At 37.8% G+C, this 20,271-nt stretch overlaps 1 protein-coding gene across 5 annotated transcripts in view; it reads left to right on the forward strand.

The window, feature by feature from the left end:
• Window positions 1-20,271, forward strand: part of ESR1 (estrogen receptor 1) — a 403,080-nt gene that overhangs the window by 225,788 nt on the left and 157,021 nt on the right. For all 5 annotated transcript variants that reach the window (XM_047734308.1, XM_047734307.1, XM_047734306.1 and 2 more), the window contains one exon: window positions 1,982-2,317. In XM_047734308.1, coding sequence (XP_047590264.1) covers window positions 1,982-2,317 — 336 coding nt within the window. The remainder of the gene's footprint in view (window positions 1-1,981; window positions 2,318-20,271) is intronic.

Below are 20,271 nucleotides of genomic sequence, written 5' to 3' on the forward strand. Positions count from 1 at the left end.
TCAGTAAGAGCCTCCATTTTTTATTGCACCTCATTAATAGCTTTTTTTAATTTCAACTTGGTTAGAGTTTAGTTCTTTTATTTCTCCAGAAAGGGCTTTTATCTATCCAGAGAGGGTTTCTCTAATATTTTCCATGCCTTTTTCAAGCCCGGCTAGAACCTTAGAAATCATCATTCTGAACTCTAGGTCTGACATATTACCAATGTCTGTATTGATTAGGTCCCTAGCCTTTGGTACTGCCTCTTGTTCTTTTTTTTGTGGTGAGTTTTTCTGCCTTGTCATTTTGTCCAGATAATAGTATATGAAGGAGCAAATAAAATACTGAAAGGGTGGCAAAGACCCCAGGAAAATGTGCTTTAACCAAATCAGAAGAGACCCCAATTCGTGGGAGGGAGAAAGGGGATAAAAAGAAGTTCAGAAAAAAAAAATTTAAAATAGAAAACAAATAAAGAAAAAATATAAAGAAGAAAAGAAAATATATATATATATATATATATATATATATATTAGATAAACTAGTTAAAAAACGTTAAAAAAGAAAAGGGTAAAAGGTAAAAAAGATTTAGCAGAAGAAAAAAAATAAAATTAAAAAAAATTAAATTAACCACAAGAATAAAGAATTATGGGAAGAAAGCCATGAGTTCAGTCCTTTGCTTTCTTCTCCATTGGAATTTTGTTGCTCTCCTTGATAGGTGAACTTTGTCTTGGCTGGATTTCTTATTGATCTTCTGGGGGAGGGGCCTGTTGTAGTGATTCTCAAGTATCTTTGCCTGAAGCAGAACTCCACCGCCCTTACCAGGGGACAGGCTAAGTAATCTGCTCGGGTTCACTTTCAGGAGCTTTTGTCCCCTGAACACTTTCCTTAGAGTTCCAGAGGACAGGAATGAAAATGGCAGCCTCCCTGTCTCTGGCCCAGAGGAGCCAAGAGCTCAGGGCCCCACTCCTCAGTGTGCCCTCAGAGAAAAGAGTCCAATCACTCCTGTCTCCCTTGCCTCTGGCCGTGCTCCAAGCTCACCCAGCCTGCAACCGATTCAAGGTAACCCCGAGCTGAGGGCTCACTCCTCGGCTCTGTCTTTGTAGCTCGCTTCCCCGGTCTAGTACCTGCGAGCTCTGTGACACTCAGACACCCCTGATCCTTCTGTGACTCTGTGGGACCTAGGGCCACGCTGGCCCCGCGTGGGCTTCACCCCGGTTTAGCCTCTGGAGCAATGTCCCTCAGTGGAGCAGACTTTTAAATATCCTGATTTTGTGCTCTGTTACTCTGCCACTTGCCGGGAGCCGGCCCCTCCCCCCACAGTCTATCTTCCCATCGCTTTGGATTCACTTCTCCACTGGCCCTAACTTTCAGAAAGTGGCCGATTTTCTGTTTCTAGAATTGCTGCTGTTCTTCTCTTTGATCTCCCATTGGATTTGTAGGTGTTTGCAATGGTTTGATAAGCTATCTAGCTGATCTCCTGCTACCTGATGTAGTCTCAGCCTGCTACTTCTCCGCCATCTTCCTTTTTTCATTGACTTTTAAATCTACTGTTAAAAGTGTGTCCATAGCAGAAGTGGTCTTTGATGCTAAGCCATATTTTAAGAATAAGTAATTATAATTCTGTTCTTTTTATAGCATCTGTGACACACCCATGCATGTGCACACACACACACACACACACAAGCCATTTGTCAGAATCAGCTTGGACCAGCTCACAAAAAGTCCACTGTGAACTTTCCAGCTGTTCTGAAAACCGCTTGATATAAGACAAGTAGTTTGAAATTTGCCACAGTGGGAGTATTTACACCATGGAAATCGGTCAATGCTATGGATCAAAGCCTATTTTCCTCTTAGGCAGCTGGTTGGTAAACACTAGTACACCTGTGCCTCAAATATTTCTGTAAATAAAATAAAGGCCGTTAGCATTGAAATTGGTTTTAGTAGGAAAGTTAATATGAAAAGATAAATAAACCAGGTTTTTTTTTTTTTTTTCTGTGTTCTCAGGGATACGGAAAGACCGAAGAGGAGGGAGAATGTTGAAACACAAGCGCCAGAGAGATGATGCGGAGGGCAGGAATGAAGTGGGGTCCTCTGGAGATATGAGGACTTCCAACCTTTGGCCAAGCCCACTCTTGATTAAGCACACTAAGAAGAACAGCCCAGCCTTGTCTCTGACAGCCGATCAGATGGTCAGTGCCTTGTTGGAGGCTGAGCCCCCCATAATCTATTCCGACTACGATCCTTCCAGACCCTTCAGTGAGGCTTCGATGATGGGCTTGCTGACTAACCTTGCCGACAGGGAGCTGGTTCACATGATCAACTGGGCAAAGAGGGTGCCAGGTAAGAATGCTAAGCTCAACATTTATTTTGAGAGTTAATAATTACTCCTGACCTGGTTGTGCTGTCACGGGAGACGTGGGGCAAAACAACAGCTTGCTATTGAATTGGTTTCAAGTTTCCTTCTGAATTTGTTAATTTTTGCTACCAACATACCATAATTCTCCTGGAAATTAGGAGATAATGTTTCAAAATCAAAATGTAGAAGATTAAATTCTTTAACCTGGCATTATTTTTAACCAAAAAAATCTGTGATGTTCACAACCCAAGAAGTGCATGTACTATATCATATGTTGCTATTGTCAGAAGTTTTTAACACAATGATCCATGCACTACAAATTGTAATATTGAGAACTTTTGTTCAAAGCACCTCAATTATTAGTAGACAATTTTACCTTAAAATATTTTCTTTTAAGATCTTTGTGGACTAAAGAGATAATAATAGGTGTCTTTACTGAATGCCAGTTATTTACTCAGCTGTCAACTCTTAATATTTTAGGAGAAAGGTAATACAAAGGAACAAAAATTAGGTTCTCATCTCTGAGAAGAGCCTGTAGAAGGAATCATTGGCTGAATGACCCTTTGTCCTTCCGTTGGTTCTCTCAGAATTGGTGTTCCTGTAAAACTTGACTGTTGCTCTTGTTGTTCAGGGAGAAGAACTCTAGTTAATATGGAAACAAGACTAGAAAATGACCTCCTCCATGCCCCAACATATCCATTCAGGAACTAACGTAGGTGAACCAAGGCAAGAGGAAGTTAAATCTTTTTTCTGGGCTTATAGATCAAATGAGTAATGGTTTTGGACAGAGATTGTCTTGTTTGGTTTCTTTTAATAGATGAAATTAATTATTGCCTATGACACATGGGATTTTTTTATTAAACTAAATAAATGTGGAATTTTATACTTGCATTTCAGAGTTCACTGATTATAGACCAAGTGAACAAATGTCTGGCCTTAAAGACTATTTAATGTATTTGCATATATTAATATATAAGCATGTGGTTCTTTGAATAAGGAGCCAGCAATGTCTGAACCCAACTTGATAGGGGGTATCCATGTAGGTGGTGGAAATTGCATTAAATGGAGACATGAGAATTGACAGGCATATTTAGATTTTTAGGGTCAGTCCAGCTGGCAAGTAGAAAGTGTTGTCCATCTCCGAAATTAAGAATTTTATTGGGCACCTACCTAGCTTACCATTCTCAGGTGAAGCAGATCCATCTAAGAAGATATTGAAATCTAAATGTAACAAAGTTATAAGCTTTGTCTTTATATTTGTTCCTCCCTTTGTAAAAAAATACCTTGGGAGTTGTGCCTGGGTGGCTGAGTGGGTTAAAACCTCTGCCTTCAGCTCAGGTCATGATCCCAGAATCCTGGGATCAAGCCCCGAGTCAGGCTTTCTGCTCAGCAGGGAGCCTGCTTCCTTCTCTCTCTCTCTCTGTGCCTGCCTCTCCACCTACTTGTGATCTCTCTCTCTCTGTCAAATAAATAAATATAAAAAAAATTAAAAAAAAAACCCTTAGGAGAAGAGAAAAAAATGAAAGAAAACAAATTATGGCCATATACCTGAGAGCCAAGTCTTTTTTATTTTATTTTATTTTTCTAGTGTTCTAAGATTCATTGTTTATGCATCACACCCAGTGCTCCATGCAGCTGCCTCTTGGCTGCTGTTAAGTTTTGTTGTCCTGTAAGCATATATTTTCCCTCTTGAAGTCCTGTCAGTATTCATTCCAGAGTGCTGTCGCACACAAGTATATATCTTCACACTTATCTATAGATTTCCATTGTGACATTTGTATAATTATAAAAACCTGAAGGGCATGGGGAATAACTGGAATGAAGTTCAAGTACATTAGCAGTAAATGAAGAATTCATGACAATAATCTTCTAAATTTGGGAATGAAATGGAGACAGAAATCAAGGGAAAGAAAATATGTCCATGCTGAGCTAACCCATTGTTAAATGCAGAGCTAAACAAAATTTATGATAATGAGATGTATAGCAAACCCACTTGATTATATTAGATTAAAAGTCCAAAATGATTCCAAAACCCTTGGACCAAACTATGATTTATTACTTGATGGTTAAAAAAAGAATTATAAAGGCAGAAATGAAATTGTTTGTGTGTGCACTATTGAAATACAGCTGTTGCAAATCAAATCCTACTTGTCTGACCAAGCAGAATAAAAATAGTCACTGATTTTAAAAAGATGAAAAATGAAGGAAGAAAAAGTCTTTAGGAAAAACTTTGAAGATGATTGTTAAGCTTTACAGAAAACTGACAAAATCACATTTTAGAAAGCTTTTTATATATCCAAATGCCATCTGTCATTTAAAAAAAAATAGTCCATCCCAAAAATCTCGTATAGGCAATATTGCATTTATATGGTGATGGTTTGAGGTTAATAGAGATGTAGTACAAAACATTGCCGGTAAAAGTAGCAAGAAAGCCAGTTCTAGAAGTACTTGGAATTTACATGATTCAAAAACCTGCCTGGAACATTTGGTTAATCTTTATTTTTTACATTTAGTTACTTAAAAGATTTTATTTATTTATTTATTTATTTATTTATTCATTAGAGTGTGAGTGGGAGGAGGGGCTGAGGGAAAGGAGAGAGAGAAACTCTTAGGCATATTGGATCTCCTGACCCTGAGATCATGACCTGAGGCAAAGTGAGGACTCAGATGCTTAACTGATTGAGCCACCCATGTGCACATTGGTTAATCTTTAGCTACTATCAATAGAACAGAAATTGTGGGTTGACTTCATTTTTAAAAACTTCAGTTTTCATGAGGTATAATTGACAAATAAAATCATAAGATATTTAAAGTTTTGGCGATTTGATATATTTGGGCTTTGTGAAAGGACCCCCTCTCATCTAGTTAATTAACACATCCATCGCTGTGCTTTTTCTTTTTTTCTTTTTTTTTTTGTGCTGAGAACATTTAAGTTCTTCTCTCAACACATTTTAATTGTATGATACAGTGTTATCAATTATAGTCATCATGATTTATATTAGATCCTCTGACCTCTTTCATCTGATAGCTGACAAATTATATTCTTACCAACCTCTCCCTCTCTGTCCCATCCCGCAAAGCCTGGCAACCACTTTTCTACTCTGTTTCTAGGAATTTGACATTTTTGTCTCCTTAAATTCCACATCTAAGTGATATCAGACAGTATTTCTCTCTCTCTGTCTTTAGCTTATTTCATTTAGCAGAAGGCCTTAAGGTCTATCCGTGTGTTATGAATAGCAGAATTTCCTTTTTTCTCATGGCTAAATAATATTCCATTATATCTGGATCTAGCTCTGTCAGATCCGACTTGTTCATTTATCTGTTGATGGACACTTGGGTTGTTTTCCTCTCTTGACTATTATGTATAATATTGCAGTGAACATGGGAGTATACATATCTCTTTGAAATACGGCTTACAGTTCCTTTAGTATATGCCCGGAAATAGGATTGGTGTGGTCATATGGTGGTTATTTTTTGCACTTTTTGTGGAACCGCTTATACTGTTTTTCACAGTGGCTGTGCCAGGTTACAGTCCCATCAACAGTGCACAAAAATTTCTTTTTCTCCACATCCTCATCAACACTTATCTATTGTCTTTTTGATGAAAGCCAGTCTAACAGGTGTGAGGTGATATCTCATTGTAGTTTTGATTTGTCTTTCCTGATGATTAGTGATGTTGAGCATCTTTTCATATACCTATTGGTATTGGGCAATTTGTATGTCCTTTTTGGAAAAATGTCTATTCAGTCCTTTGCCCACTTTTTTTTTTTTTTTTAAAGATAGAGCATGAATGCAAGTGTTAAGGGGGGAGGGGAAGAGGAAAAGGAAGAGAGAATCTTAAGCAAGCTCCATGTCCAGCACAGAACCTGATGCAAGACTTGATCTCACAACCCTGAGATTATGACCTGAGCTGAAACCAAGAGTCAGATGCTTAATGGACTGATTTATCCAGGGGCCCTCTCTGCCCATTTTTTAAATCCAATTGTTTTTATTGCTCTTGAGATGTATGAGTTCTTTATATATGTTTGATATTAACCCCTAATCAAGTATATATTTTACAGATATTTTATCTCATTTAGTAGGTTGTCTTTTTATTGGGCTGTGCTAAAGTTACTTTTAGTTTCATTCTTGTGCATGTGCTTGTCCAGTTTCCCATCACTTTTTATTGAAGAGACCATCTTTTTCTCATTGTATATCCTTAGCTCTTTTGTTGCAAATTAATTGACCACATATGCTTGGGTTTATGTCTGGGATTTCTATTCTGTGCCGTCGATCTATGTCACTGTTTTTATGCTAATACCATACTCTTTTGATTACTATGGCTTTGTAATATAGTTTAAAATCAGGAAGTGTGATACTTATACCCACAGCTTTGCTCTTCTTTCTTAAGATTACTTTAGCTATTTAGGGTCTTTATGGTTCCATAGAAATTTTAGGATTTTTTTTTTCTATTGCAATGAAAAATCTCATTGGAATTTTGATAGAGATTGCACTGAATCTGTAGATTGGTTGGGTAGTATAGATATTTTAATAGTTTTTTTTTTCCAATCCATGACCATAAGATATCTCTCACATTAAGTCTAGTGTGTTATTTAAGCCCAATGTTTCTTTATTGATTCTTTTTTTTTTTTTTTTTTTTTGGTCTGTATGATCTATCCATTGTTGAAAATGGGATATTAAAGCCCTTTATTATTCTTGAATTGCTTTCTATTCCTCTCTTTAGGTCTGTTAATGCTTGCTTTATGCATTTAGGTGCTCCATTGTTGGGTGCATAAATATTTACAAATGCTTTACCCTCTTGCTGGATTGACCCCTTTATCCTTATATAATGATTTTTTTTAAAAGATTTTATTTATTTTCTTGACAGAGATACAGTGAGAGAAGGAACACAAGCAGGGGGAGTGGGAGAGGGAGAAGCAGGCTTCCTGCTAAGCAGGGAGCCCGATGTGGGGCTCAATCCCAGGACCCCGGGATCATGACCTGAGCCGAAGGCAGACACTTAGTGACTGAGCCACCCAGGCGCTCATGATTTTTTAGTCTTATTACGGTCTTTGCTGTAATCGAAAATTCTTGAATTTTCTTTTATAGAACTACTCCTTCTTTCTTTTGGTTTATATTTGGATGGACTATCTTTTTCTATCCCTTCACTTTAAGTCTTTTTGTGTCCTTAAACCTGAAGTGAGTCTCTTGTAGGCAGCATATAGTTGGATCTTGTTTTTTTATTAATTCTGTCACTTTATGTCTGATTAGAGGATTCAGGATTAGAGGATTCATTTACACTTAATTATTGATAGATGTGTACTTGTTGCCATTTTGTTAATTGTTTTCTGTTTTGTTGCTCCTCTGTTCTCTTGCGGTTTGATGATTTTAGCAGTGGTTTGCTTAGATTCCTTTCTTATTATTTTTTATCTACTATAGTTACTTGCTTTGTAGCTACCATTAGGCTTACATGTAACAACTTGTATTTATAACATATATTGGTGATTTGTGACAAATTAAGCTTGAACACAATTTAAAGCTCTATTTTTTTTTTTACTCTCCCCCAGTGTTTTATGTTTGATGTCACAAATTTACATCTTTTTGCCTTAGGCATCCATTATAAATTATTGTAGTTATAGTTATTTTTACTATATTTGTCTGTTAACCTTCCTACTAGATTTACAAGTGATTTAACATCACCATAACAACATTAGAGTATTCTGAATCTAACTCTATATATTTACCTTACTGTTGAGATTTATACTTTCAAACATTTTCCTAATACTAAATAACATCCTTTTATTTTAGATTGAAAAAGTACCTTTAACATTTCTTGCAAGGCAGGGCTAGTGATGATAAAGTCGTTCAGCTTTTGCTTGTCTAGTAAACTCGACTCTCCTTCAGAATTCTGAAGCCCAATGTTTGCTCTACCCAGCTGGGTAGAGTCTAAATTGGTGTTTTTTTTCTTTCAGCACCTTGAATATATTATGCTGCTCTCTTTTGACCTGTGAAGTTTCTGAAAAATATGCTGATGCCCATAGTGTTATCTGCTGAGAGCCTTATCTGGTGGTAGCCTTGTGTGTAAAAAGGTGATTTTCTTTTCTGCTTTTAAGATTCTTTTGTCTTTAACTTTTGACATATTAATTTTAATGTGTCTTGGTGTGGGTTTCCTTGGGTTCACATTTTTTGCAACTCTTCAGGCTTCCTGGATCTGGATGTCCATTTCTTTCCATAGGTTAGGGAAGTTTTCCATCATTTCTTTGAATGAACTTTCTACCCCTTTCATTCTCTCATCTCCTGGGACCCCTGTAACATGGATGCTGATTTTCTTGATGTCTTGTAAGCCCCTCATGCTACCTTTTTTTTTTTTTTTTCACTTAACATTTACTTTTTATGGAAAATAATAAAATTGTTTGAAATTGAGCTGTTATACTAAATTTTTTTGCTATGGTGGTTAGAGTTTTAACAATCCTTAAGTGCAGATGACTTAGTGCTTAAATGTAAATGTTCATCAGAATCATTGTGCTTTTGATACGAAATAATAACTCAGTTGTATTTATCAGCAGCATCTCACTTTTCTTTTGTTCTTTGCTCTCGCTTTCTTTTTTTTCATTAATTTTTTAAATTAACAAATAATGTATTATTAGCCCCAGGAGTACAGATCTGTGAATCGCCAGGTTTATACACTTTACAGCACTCACCATAGCACATACCCTCCCCAATGTCCATAACCCGACCACCCTCTCTCTACCCCCTCCACCCAGCAACCCTCAGTTTGTTTTGTGAGATTAAAAGTCTCTTATGGTTTTTTTCCCTCCTGATCCCATCTTGTTTCATTTATTATTTTCCTACCCCCCAAACCCCCCATGTTGCTTCTCGACTTCCTCATATCAGGGAGATCATAGGATAGTTGTCTTTCTCTGATTGACTTATTTCGCTCAGCATAATACCTTCTAGTTCCATCCACATCGTTGCAAATGGCAAGATTTCATTTCTTTTGATGGCTGCATAGTATTCCATTGTATATATATACCACATCTTCTTTATCCATTCATCTGTTGATGGCCATCTAGCTCTTTCCATAGTTTGGCTATTGTGGACATTGCTGCTATAAATATTCTTGTCCATGTGCCCCTTTGGATCACTACATTTGTATCTTTAGGGTAAATACCCAGCAGTGCAATTGCTGGGTCATAGGGTAGCTCTATTTTCAACTTTTTGAGGAACCTCCAGACTGCTTTCCAGAGTGGTTGCACCAGCTTGCATTCCCACCCAATGAGTAGGAGGGTTCTACTTTCTCCACATCCTCGCCAGCATCTGTCCTTTCCTGACTTGTTAATTTTAGCCATTCTGACGGTGTGAGATGGTATCTCACCGTGGTTTTGATTTGTATTTCCCTGATGCCGAGTGATGTGGAGCACCTTTTCATGTGTCTGTAGGCCATCTGGATGTCTTCTTTGCAGAAATGTCTGTTCATGTCCTCTGCCCATTTCTTGATTGGATTATTTGTTCTTTGGGTGTTGAGTTTGCTAAGTTCTTTATAGATTTTGGACACTAGCCCTTTATCTGATATGTTGTTTGCAAATATCTTCTCCCATTCTGTCAGTTGTCTTTTGGTTTGGTTAACTGTTTCCTTTGCTGTGCAAAAGCTTTTGATCTTGATAAAATCCCAATAGTTCATTTTTGCCCTTGCTTCCCTTGCCTTTGGCGATGTTCCTAGGAAGATGTTGCTGCGGCTGAGGTCGAGGAGGTTGCTGCCTGTGTTCTCCTCAAGGATTTTGATGGATTCCTTTCTCACATTGAGGTCCTTCATCCATTTTGAGTCTATTTTCACGTGTGGTGCAAGGAAATGGTCCAATTTCATTTTTCTGCATGTGGCCGTCCAATTTTCCCAACATCATTTATTTAAGAGACTGTCCTTATTCCACTGAACATTCTTTCCTGCTTTGTTGAAGATTAAGTTCAGTTGACCATAGAGTTGAAGGTCTGTTTCTGGGCTCTCTATTCTGTTCCATTGATTTATGTGTCTGTTTTTGTGCCAGTACCATACTGTTTTGATGATGACAGCTTTGTAATAGAGCTTGAAGTCTGGAATTGTGATGCCACCAACTTTGGCTTTCTTTTTCAATATTCCTCTGGCTATTCAAGGTCTTTTCTGGTTCCATATAAATTTTAGGATTATTTTTTCTATTTTTTGAAAAAAAATGGAAGGGATTTTGATAGTCATTGCATTAAATGTGTAGATTGCTTTAGGTAGCATAGACATTTTCACAATATTTGTTTTTCTAATCCAGGAGCATGGGACATTTTTCCATTTCTTTGTGTCTTCCTCAATTTCTTTCATGAGTACTTTATAGTTTTCTAAGTACAGATTCTTTGCCTCTTTGGTTAGGTTTATTTCTAGGTATTTTATGGTTTTGGGTGCAATTGTAAATGGGATCAACTCCTTAATTTCTCTTTCTTCTGTCTAGTTGTTGGTATAGAGAAATGCAACTGATTTCTGTGCATTGATTTTATATCCTGGCACTTTACTGAATTCCTGTACAAGTTCTCGCAGTTTTGGAGTGGAGTCTTCTGGGTTTTCCACATATAGTTTTATATCATCTGCAAAGAGTGATAGTTTGATTTCTTCTTTGCCGATTTGGATGCCTTTAATTTCTTTTTGTTGTCTGATTGCTGAGGCTAGGACTTCTAGTACTATGTTGAATAGCAGAGGTGATAATGGACATCCCTGCCATGTTCCTGACCTTAGTGGAAAAGCTCTCAGTTTTTCTCCATTGAGAATGACATTTGTGGTGTGTTTTTCATAGATGGCTTTGATGATATTGAGGTATGTACCCGCTATCCATACACTTTGAAGAATTTTGATCAGGAAAGGATGCTATACTTTGTCAAATGCCTTTTCAGCATCTATTGAAAGTATCATATGGTTTTTGTTCTTTCTTTTATTAATGTATTGTATCACATTGATTGATTTGTGGATGTTGAACCAACCTTGTAGCCCTGGAATAAATCCCACTTGGCCATGGTGAATAATCCTTTTAATGTACTGTTGGATCCTATTTGCTAGTATTTTCATGAGAATTTTTGCATCTGTGTTCCTCAAGGATATTGGTCTGTAATTCTCTTTTTTGATGGGATCCTTGTCTGGTTTTGGGATCAAGGTGATGCTGGCCTCATAAAATGAGTTTGGAAGTTTTCCTTCTATTTCTGTTTTTTGGAACAGTTTCAGGAGAATAGGAATTAATTCTTCTTTAAATGTTTGGTAGAATTCCCCTGGAAGCCATCTGGCCCTGGGCTCTTGTTTGTTGGCAGATTTTTGATGACTGCTTCAATCTCTGTAATGGTTATGGGTTTTCTTTTCTTGCTGGTTCAGTTGTGGTAGTTTATATGTCTCTAGGAATGCATCCATTTCTTCCAGATTGTCAAATTTTCTGGCATATAGTTGCTCATAATATGTTCTTATAATTGTTTGTATTTCTTTGGTGTTGGTTGTGATCTCTCCTCTTTCATTCATGATTTTATTTATTTGGGTCCTTTCTCTTTTCTTTTTGATAAGTCTGGCCAGGGGTTTGTCAATCTTATTAATTCTTTCAAAGAATCAGCTCCTAGTTTCATTGATTTGTTCTATTGTTTTTTTTTTTTTTTTTTTGGTTTCTATTTCATTGATTTCTGCTCTGATCTTTATGATTTCTCTTCTCCTGCTGGGTTTAGGCTTTCTTTGTTGTTCGTTCTCCAGCTCCTTTAAGTAGAGGGTTAGGTTGTGTATTTGAGACCTTTCTTGTTTCTTGAGAAAGGCTTGTACCACTATAGATTTTCCTCTCAGGGCTGCCTTTGCTGTGTCCCACAGATTTTGAACAGTTTTGTTTTCATTATCTTTTGTTTCCATGAATTTTTTCAATTTTTCTTCAATTTCCAGGTTGACCCATTCATTCTTTAAGTAGGATGATCTTTAGCCTCCATGTATTTGGGGTCTTTCCAACTTTCCTCTTGTGATTGTGTTCTAACTTCAGAGCATTGTGGTCTAAAAATATGCAGGGAATGATCCCAGTCTTTTGGTACCTGTTGAGACCTGATTTATGACCCAGGATGTGATCTATTCTGGAGAATGTTCCATGTGCACTAGAGAAGAATGTGTATTCTGTTGCTTTGGGATGAAATGTTCTGAATATATGTGATGTCCATCTGGTCCAGTGTGTTATTTAAGGCTTTTATTTACTTGTTGATCTTTTGCTTGGATAATCTGTCCATTTCAGTGAGGGGAGTGTTAATGTCCCCTACTAATATTGTATTATTATTGATGTATTTCTTTGATTTTCTTATTAATTGGTTTATGTAGTTGGCTGCTCCCATGTTAGGTGCATAGATATTTAAAATTGTTATATCTTCTTGTTGTACAGACCCTTTGAGTATGATATAGTGTCCTTCCTCATCTCTTATTATAGTCTTTAGCTTAAAATCTAATTGATCTGATATAAGGATTGCCATCTCAGCTTTCTTTTGATGTCCGTTAGCATAGTAAATTATTTTCTACCCCTTCACTTTAAATCTGGAGGTGTCTTTGGGTCTAAAATAAGTTTCTTATAGACAGCATATTGGTGGGTTTGTTTTTGTTATCCATTGTGATCCCCTGTGTCTTTTGATTAGGGCATTTAGGCCATTTGCATTCAGGGTGAGTATTGAGAGATATGAATTTAGTGCCATCGTATTGCCTGTACGGTGACCGTTACTGTATTTTGTCTCTGTTCCTTTCTGATCTACTACTTTTAGCATCTCTCTTTGCTTAGAGGACCCCTTTCAATATTTCCTGTAGAGCTGATTTGGTGTTTACAAATTCTTTTAGTTTTTGTTCTGGAAGCTTTTTATCTCTATTTTCAAGGATAGCCTAGCTGGATATAGTATTCTTGGCTGCATGTTTTTTTTTGTTTAGTCCTCTGAATATATCATTCCAGTTCTTTCTGGCCTGCCAGGTCTCTGTGGATAAGTCTGTTGCCAATCTAATATTTTTACCATTGTATGTTATAGACTTCTTGTCCCACCTTGCTTTCAGGAGTTTCTCTTTGTCGCTGAGACTTGTAAATTTTATTATTAGATGTCGGGGTGTGAACCTATTCTTATTGATTTTGAGGGGGGTTTTCTGTGCCTCCTGGATTTTGATGCTTGTTCCCTTTGCCATATTATGGAAATTCTCTACAATAATTCTCTCCAATATACCTTCTGTTCCCCTCTCTCTTTCTTCTTCTTCTGGAGTCCCAATTATTCTAATGTTGTTTTGTCTAATAGTATCACTTATCTCTCCAATTCTCCCCTCGTGGTCCAGTAGTTGTTTGTCCCTCTTTTGCTCAGCTTCTTTATTCTCTGTCATTTGATCTTCTATATCACTAAGTCTCTCTTCTGCCTCATTTATCCTAGCAGTAAGAGCCTCCATTTTTTATTGCACCTCATTAATAGCTTTTTTTTTTACAACCTGGTTAGATTTTAGTTCTTTTATTTCTCCAAAAGGGCTTTTATTTCTCCAGACAGGGTTTCTCTAATATCTTCCATGCCTTTTTCGAGCCTGGCTAGCACCTTGAGAATCGTCATTCTGAACTCTAGATCTGACATATTACCAGTGTCCATATTGTTTAGGTCCCTGGCCTTTGGTACTGCCTCTTGTTCATTTTTTCGTGGTGAGTTTTTCTGCCTTGTCATTTTATCCAGATAAGAATATATGAAGGGGCAAATAAAATACTGAAAGGGTGGCAAAGACCTCAGTAAAATGTGCTTTAACCCAATCAGAGGAGACCCCAAATCATAGGAGGGAAGAAAGAGGGTAAAAGAAGTTCAGGGAAAAAAAAGTTAAAAGAGCAAAAAATAAAGAAAAAAATATTAAAAAGAAAAAATATATATATTAGACTGGTGAATAGAACAGGTTCACCCACTTAATTTTGAGAGTATTTTGGTCTCTTAGAAGAAACTACCTCCCAAAATTTTAAAGAATGAAAACATATATAAGGGTAAACACAATGAAGGGATGGAATATGACTGTAAAGATGAAAAAAAAATTTTTTTAATTTCTAAATAAGGAGTTGATAAGAATAGTTGGTTGGGAGAATAAAGAAAAAGAAACTGGAGAGCATTTGCTCAGGCTGGAGAGTAGAACAAAGCCCTGTGCTAGATTTAGGGTATATTTTGATCTATTAGAAGAAGTTGTATCCCAAATTTTTTTAGAAGGAAAAAACCCTATGTGTATACAAAAAATAAAATTAGATACAATGAAGGATAAAATGTGACTATAATAATGATGTTTTAAAAAAGATTTTTTTGAAAGGTATTATTAAGATAAACTAATTAAAAAACATTAAAAGAGGAAAGGGTAAAAGTTTAAAAAAATTAGCAGAAGAAAAAAATAAAATTAAAAAATAATTAATTATCTTTGCAAGACTAAAGAATCATGGGGAGAAAGCCATGAATTCCATGTTTTGCTTTCTCCTCCTCTGGAATTCCGCTGTTCTCCTTGGTAAGTAAACTTGGTCATGGCTGGATTTCTTGCTGATCTTCTGGGGGAGGGGGCCTGTTGTAGTGATTCTCAAGTGTCTTTGCCCCATGCAGAATTGCACCACCCTTACCAGGGGCCAGGCTAAGTAATTTGCTTGGGTTCACTTTCAGGAGCTTTTGTTCCCTGAACGTTTTCCGTAGAGTTCCTGAGGACTGGAATAAAAATGGCAGCCTCCCAATCCCCTGCTCGGAGGAGTGGAGAGCTCAGGGCACCACTCCTCAGTGCTCCCTCAGAGAAAGCCGCTCAATCACTCCCATCTCTCTGGCCTCCATCTACGCTCTGAGCTCACCCAGCCTGTGACCAAGTGTCTCTGTCTCTGGCACACAGCCCTGCCTGGAGTCTCTGAACCCCACAGATCCCTGAGCTTGTAAGCCCATAAAGAAGTTTCTTTGTTTGGTATAGTCTTATATTTCTCATGTATTTCAGAGCCACCTGTTTTGGTGGCTCACCCCTTAGGTGGAAGTCTTAAAAGCTGGAATGGTATATGTTGGGTATGAGGATATATATATCCTCAGAGAGATTCTGGGAGTTTTGAGTTTCCGCTTGATTGTGTGTTACTGTACCAGGGCTGGGGTTTATGGTAAGAGTAGGTCTCAGTCTTTATGAACCATTTCAATGTGTGTGTGTGTATGTGTGTATGTGTTTTCATTTTCCCAATGTGTAGGAATCACTCAGTTTCTGGATTTCTTTCAGAGGACATTGCTCTATGTAGCTAGAGATTTAGTATGTATATGGGAGTGTGTGAATTCGGGAACCTCCTATGTCTCCATCTTGGACTGGAACCCCCCAAATTGACTTCATTTTGCATGATAAATTTTAATAAAAGTAATCAATTCATTTAACTATTTTAGTAGTTCAAGCAGTATTTTTTTTTCACTAATAGAATATTGTCAGGATTCTCAAATGTTAGTGATTTCAAGTTGAATTTTCCTTTTTCTTAACATGTGGGGCACATTTCTTGACTTAATAATATATCTCTTTAACTCAAGATATGAAGAACATTATGATAAAATACATCATGCAGTTATGATAATCAGGTTCCAATCTGTAAAGTAGCTATATTAGATCTGGCTATAGTTTACATTAAGAACTTAATTTTTCCCTTTGCAATTTAAAAACAACAACAGGAAGAATGATAAAAATCTATCTATCTAGCTCTGGCAAAGGGTGCTTTTTTTTTAAAATAATGTGTTTATATCTGCTTTTTGATATTTAGCTATAGAAAAGGCTTTTATCTTAATTCATTCTGAAATTTGTTAATTTTTTAAAAAACACTTTACATAATATACTTATAGGTAGAGATTTAGTTTTAAAGGGTTAGATTATTAAATCTTAATTTATTATTACTCTATATGTGGTAAACACTTGTTAGCAAGAATAGTATTGTTATCTAAAAAAGTTCAAGAAAAAAGAGAAGTGACTGTGAAGTTGTTATATTTTTAATATCTGCATCACACACCATTGCATCATTGCCTAGTAATTTTTTCCCCTAGAAGCTTGAATCACATCACAAAACTGTTACTTTGATTGATTAAAAATAAGGCCTTTTCCAAAATTCACTGTAATTATACATATCTCAAGGGCAATTTCATACTTCAAGTTCTAGTTCTATCTACTTAATGACTATTTGGATAAATAGATAGTCCTGGGCTCTTTTTTCTCTTCTAAAATCTGACACTCAGAAAGCCCACACTGGGTACAAATCTGGGAAGGCGTGTTGGCCCAGGAAGAATAATGAAGGGAAGATGACAGTTGAGTTCAGTTTCATGGGAAATGTGCTACCTTAAGCACTTCCTCATTCTTTTGGTGGCAAAATAGGCAATGTTTCTCCTTCCCCTTTCCTTTCCCAGTCCATGCCTACTCAATACTAAATGAATCCCCACTTCTTTCCGTGTCCCCGACTCCCCACCATTCTCTTTGTGTTTCTTTCTCGTTCAGTTTTGGTCCTGAGGGGAGGGGATCCAGTTTTTCTGGACATGCCTCCCATTAGCTGCAAGCTCTGTTTCTTAGAATCTTCTTGTGTTGTCTCAAGGGTATGTCATTGTCTTAGCCATTTCAGGGCTCGAGACTTCTCCCGCTTTGGTGTTCATCATGAATCTAGTAATTAGCTTCCCTGACTCTAATACTCATCCTCATCATTGAAATCAACAGCAAAGCCCAGGAAGTGCATATTTGAATGAATGAGTGAATGAATGAATGAATGAATGAATGAATGAAGGGTGTTTTATTGCAACTTCTGATTTTTAAAAATCTCTGAGTGCTGTTAGAACTCAATTTTTCCATGAAGAAGAAGTGATCTTTAGGGCTGGGGTGTTATTCTCTTTTACCTCTCTTCAGAATCTACCTGCTGTTCTCTCTCTAGCCGCTGCCTCAGTAAGATTCACTTCCAACCTCTCTTTTGTAAGGGGCAGAGCAATATTCAGAGGAATGTACAGAGCTTGAGCTCTGAAGACTTTAACAAGCATCAGTTGGCTTGAAGCAAGTTAGTTTCACTTAGTGTATGTAATTTAAAACCTAGAATGGGTAGGGACAAGGAGGCAAGGAGAGGGCACAATACCTCAATATGGGTACTGGGAGCATCTTCAAGGAACACATTCTATTCTGGGAGGTTCTTGTGGATTCCAGGCACTTGGCTATCCTCTCTAGTGCTCTGAGACCCAACCTGTAATCAGACCAGTGGACCCTGCTCTCAGGCTGTCCTAGTGTACCAGCCTGTTTTGGCATGGCATGATAATGAAAAATAACATGACATGGAAGGATGGTGACATCCTGGAGAGGTGACAAATGCATATGTTGAAGAGTAGATTTGTGGTTTAGATTTTACAACCATTCTATAAATAAGAGCCTTGGGACTGGGTTAGAATTACCCTAGCATGAATGGCTGCAGTCCCTCTGGGCTGGCGATGCAGAGCTTGCTTTGGAGTGTTCCAGTTCCAAGTCAGCCCAGCTTGGATTTTCACTGCTCCTGTGGAAGCTCTGGTTGAAGCCCAAGGAAAGCAGCCGCTTACCAGATTTGTCTTTCACGTGCAACTTTGAAGCCCCGTTGATGCTTGTTGGCCCAGATGCTTTAAGCTTTTAAAATCCTTTTCTCATCCTGAGAGTTTTTGAGGAACATGGCCCATTTGGGCCTCTTTGCCCCCTCTTACCCATGGTTCTTTTACAGTGAGTGTGGGTCGGGGCCTCGGCATCTGCATGTTGGTCTTGAGCTGGTTGATGTTGGGTGTCCCAAGGCCACACAGTGGGAAGTGTTGGCCTGTGGCTTTGCTACTTCCAGGGGGATTCGGCATGGAGAATGTCAGTTTCTTGTCACTGTTTGGATGTATTACTATTAAAGTGTGTTGGCGTAGATTGAATTGTGCTCCTCTAAAAAGATATGTTGAATTCTAATGCTTCGTACTTCAGATGTGATCTTATTTGGAAATAGGGTCTTCAAGTTCAAATGAAGTCATTGGGGGTGGGCCCCACTCTGTATAAAAAAGGGGAAATTCAGATGTCGAGATAGAAATGCCCAGAAAGAAGATGATATAAAGCCTCACAGGAAGAAGAATGGCCATGTGATTGGAGCCCTATACCTCCAAGCCAAGGAATGCCAAAGATGCCAGCGAACACCAGAAGCTAGATGAGGCAAGGATTATCCCCCACAGCCTTCCGAGAGAGCCTGGTCTTAATGACACCTTGATCTCAGACTTCTAGCCTCCAGAATTGTGAGGCAATATATTTCTGTTGTTTTAAGGCACCCGGTTTTTTTTTTTTTTTTTTTACTTTGTACGAGAGCCCTAGGAAACTATTACACATTGTATTAAAAAGAAAAAGGTGCCTGTATTTTTGAGGCAAAAGAAATAAGGACCTTTTGATTTAAAGAGGAAAGTTTGGCTCACCTAGTGTAGGCCTGGCTAATCATTTACTCTTTTTTGCCCGCCCAAGTGGTTCACTGAACTTCTGGCTTTGAAGTTGATTTAGGATTTTAACAGTTCCATGAATCTACCTGGCAGTTACCTTTAAGAAAATTTTAACCCACGGAAGAATGTTTTAATCTGGTACCTTAATAGTTTCCCTTTTTACATTCGTATCTTTGATCTGTTTGAGTTTGTCCTAGCATAAAGCATGAGGTGTGGTTCCAGAAATCATTTTTTTTTAAAGGTTTCTTTTTAATTTATCTGACAGAGAGAGAGACAGCGAGAGCAGGTACACGAGCAGGGGGAGTGGGAAAAGCAGGCCCCTCACCGAGCAGGGAGCCTGATGTGGGACTCGAACCCAGGACCCTGGGATCATGACCTGAGCCGAAGGCAGACACTTAAGGGCTGAGCCACCCAGGAGCCCCAGAATCATTTTTATACAGATGGCTGCACAATTGTATCAATTGTGTTTATTGAACAGCTTCCTATAGAAGTATTTTTAAGACTTCCCTTATAGTTGACCTTCCAAGTTTACTATTATTAGAGTTTTTAGAGTAAATAGATACTGGTTTATGTGTTTGGTTATTTTTCCCAATTCTGAAATTAAAAAGAAAATAAGCTACTTAATCAGAAGTTACAGGTTTTGCTTAACTTATGATAACTTAATACAAAGTGTGAATGAGTCTGTCCTGCATAGATATAGTTCATAATTTTCAATTAGTCTTAGAAATAGAAGCAAAAGTTCAGGAGGCTTGCTTTGTTTAGGGAAACCCAGCTGGGTGAGTTCAATATTCATGGGACAGAAAATTTTTTCCTGGGAGAAAAGAAGAAGGATATACTGGGCTTTTCTTCTTTGTTTTCCTGTCTGTTGTAGGTGACCCCCAATATTCTATTACTTGGCCTGGGGTACCATTGCTGCTTTAACCAACTTGGAAAGTTACTTCCCTCAGAGCTTCACCTGTTAATTTTTAGATTCATGATTTCCAGATTTCCTTCTGTAGGTCACAACACCTAAACATTCAGTTCCCGCTTTTGCTGCCCACAGGCCACCAGTTCAGTGTCACGCTTCCACCAACATGTCTGAAACCAAACTCGCCATTTTCCCCTCTCTCCCCTTTAGAGCAAACTCACTGGTTTCCCCTGTTTCTTTGCGTTTCTTCAAGAGGCTCTGCTCTTCTTTATCCGATGTTGGAATCATCTTTGTGTCTGGCTCTTCTTCACCGTGTACTATCGGTTTTTTCTCTCCAATGTTTCTAGATTTTGGCTTTGTTTTTGTTCTACTGTCACTAGCCTGGCCCACGTCCTTTGTGTTTTCCAAGACTGAATTACTATAATATTCTCCTAACTGGCCTTTTTGGTTCCAGCCTCTCCTCCCCTCAGTTCATCCTACTCATCACTGCCAGGATCATTTCTGTAAATCGTCATTTCAGAATGCTTCGCTCCCTGCATTAATTTCTTATGGCTGCCATAACACTGTTTCACAAACGAGGTGGCTTAAAACAACAGAAATTTACAGTGATGGAGG

Source organism: Lutra lutra, chromosome 6 (genome assembly GCF_902655055.1).
Source record: "Lutra lutra chromosome 6, mLutLut1.2, whole genome shotgun sequence".
NCBI lineage: Eukaryota > Metazoa > Chordata > Mammalia > Carnivora > Mustelidae > Lutra > Lutra lutra.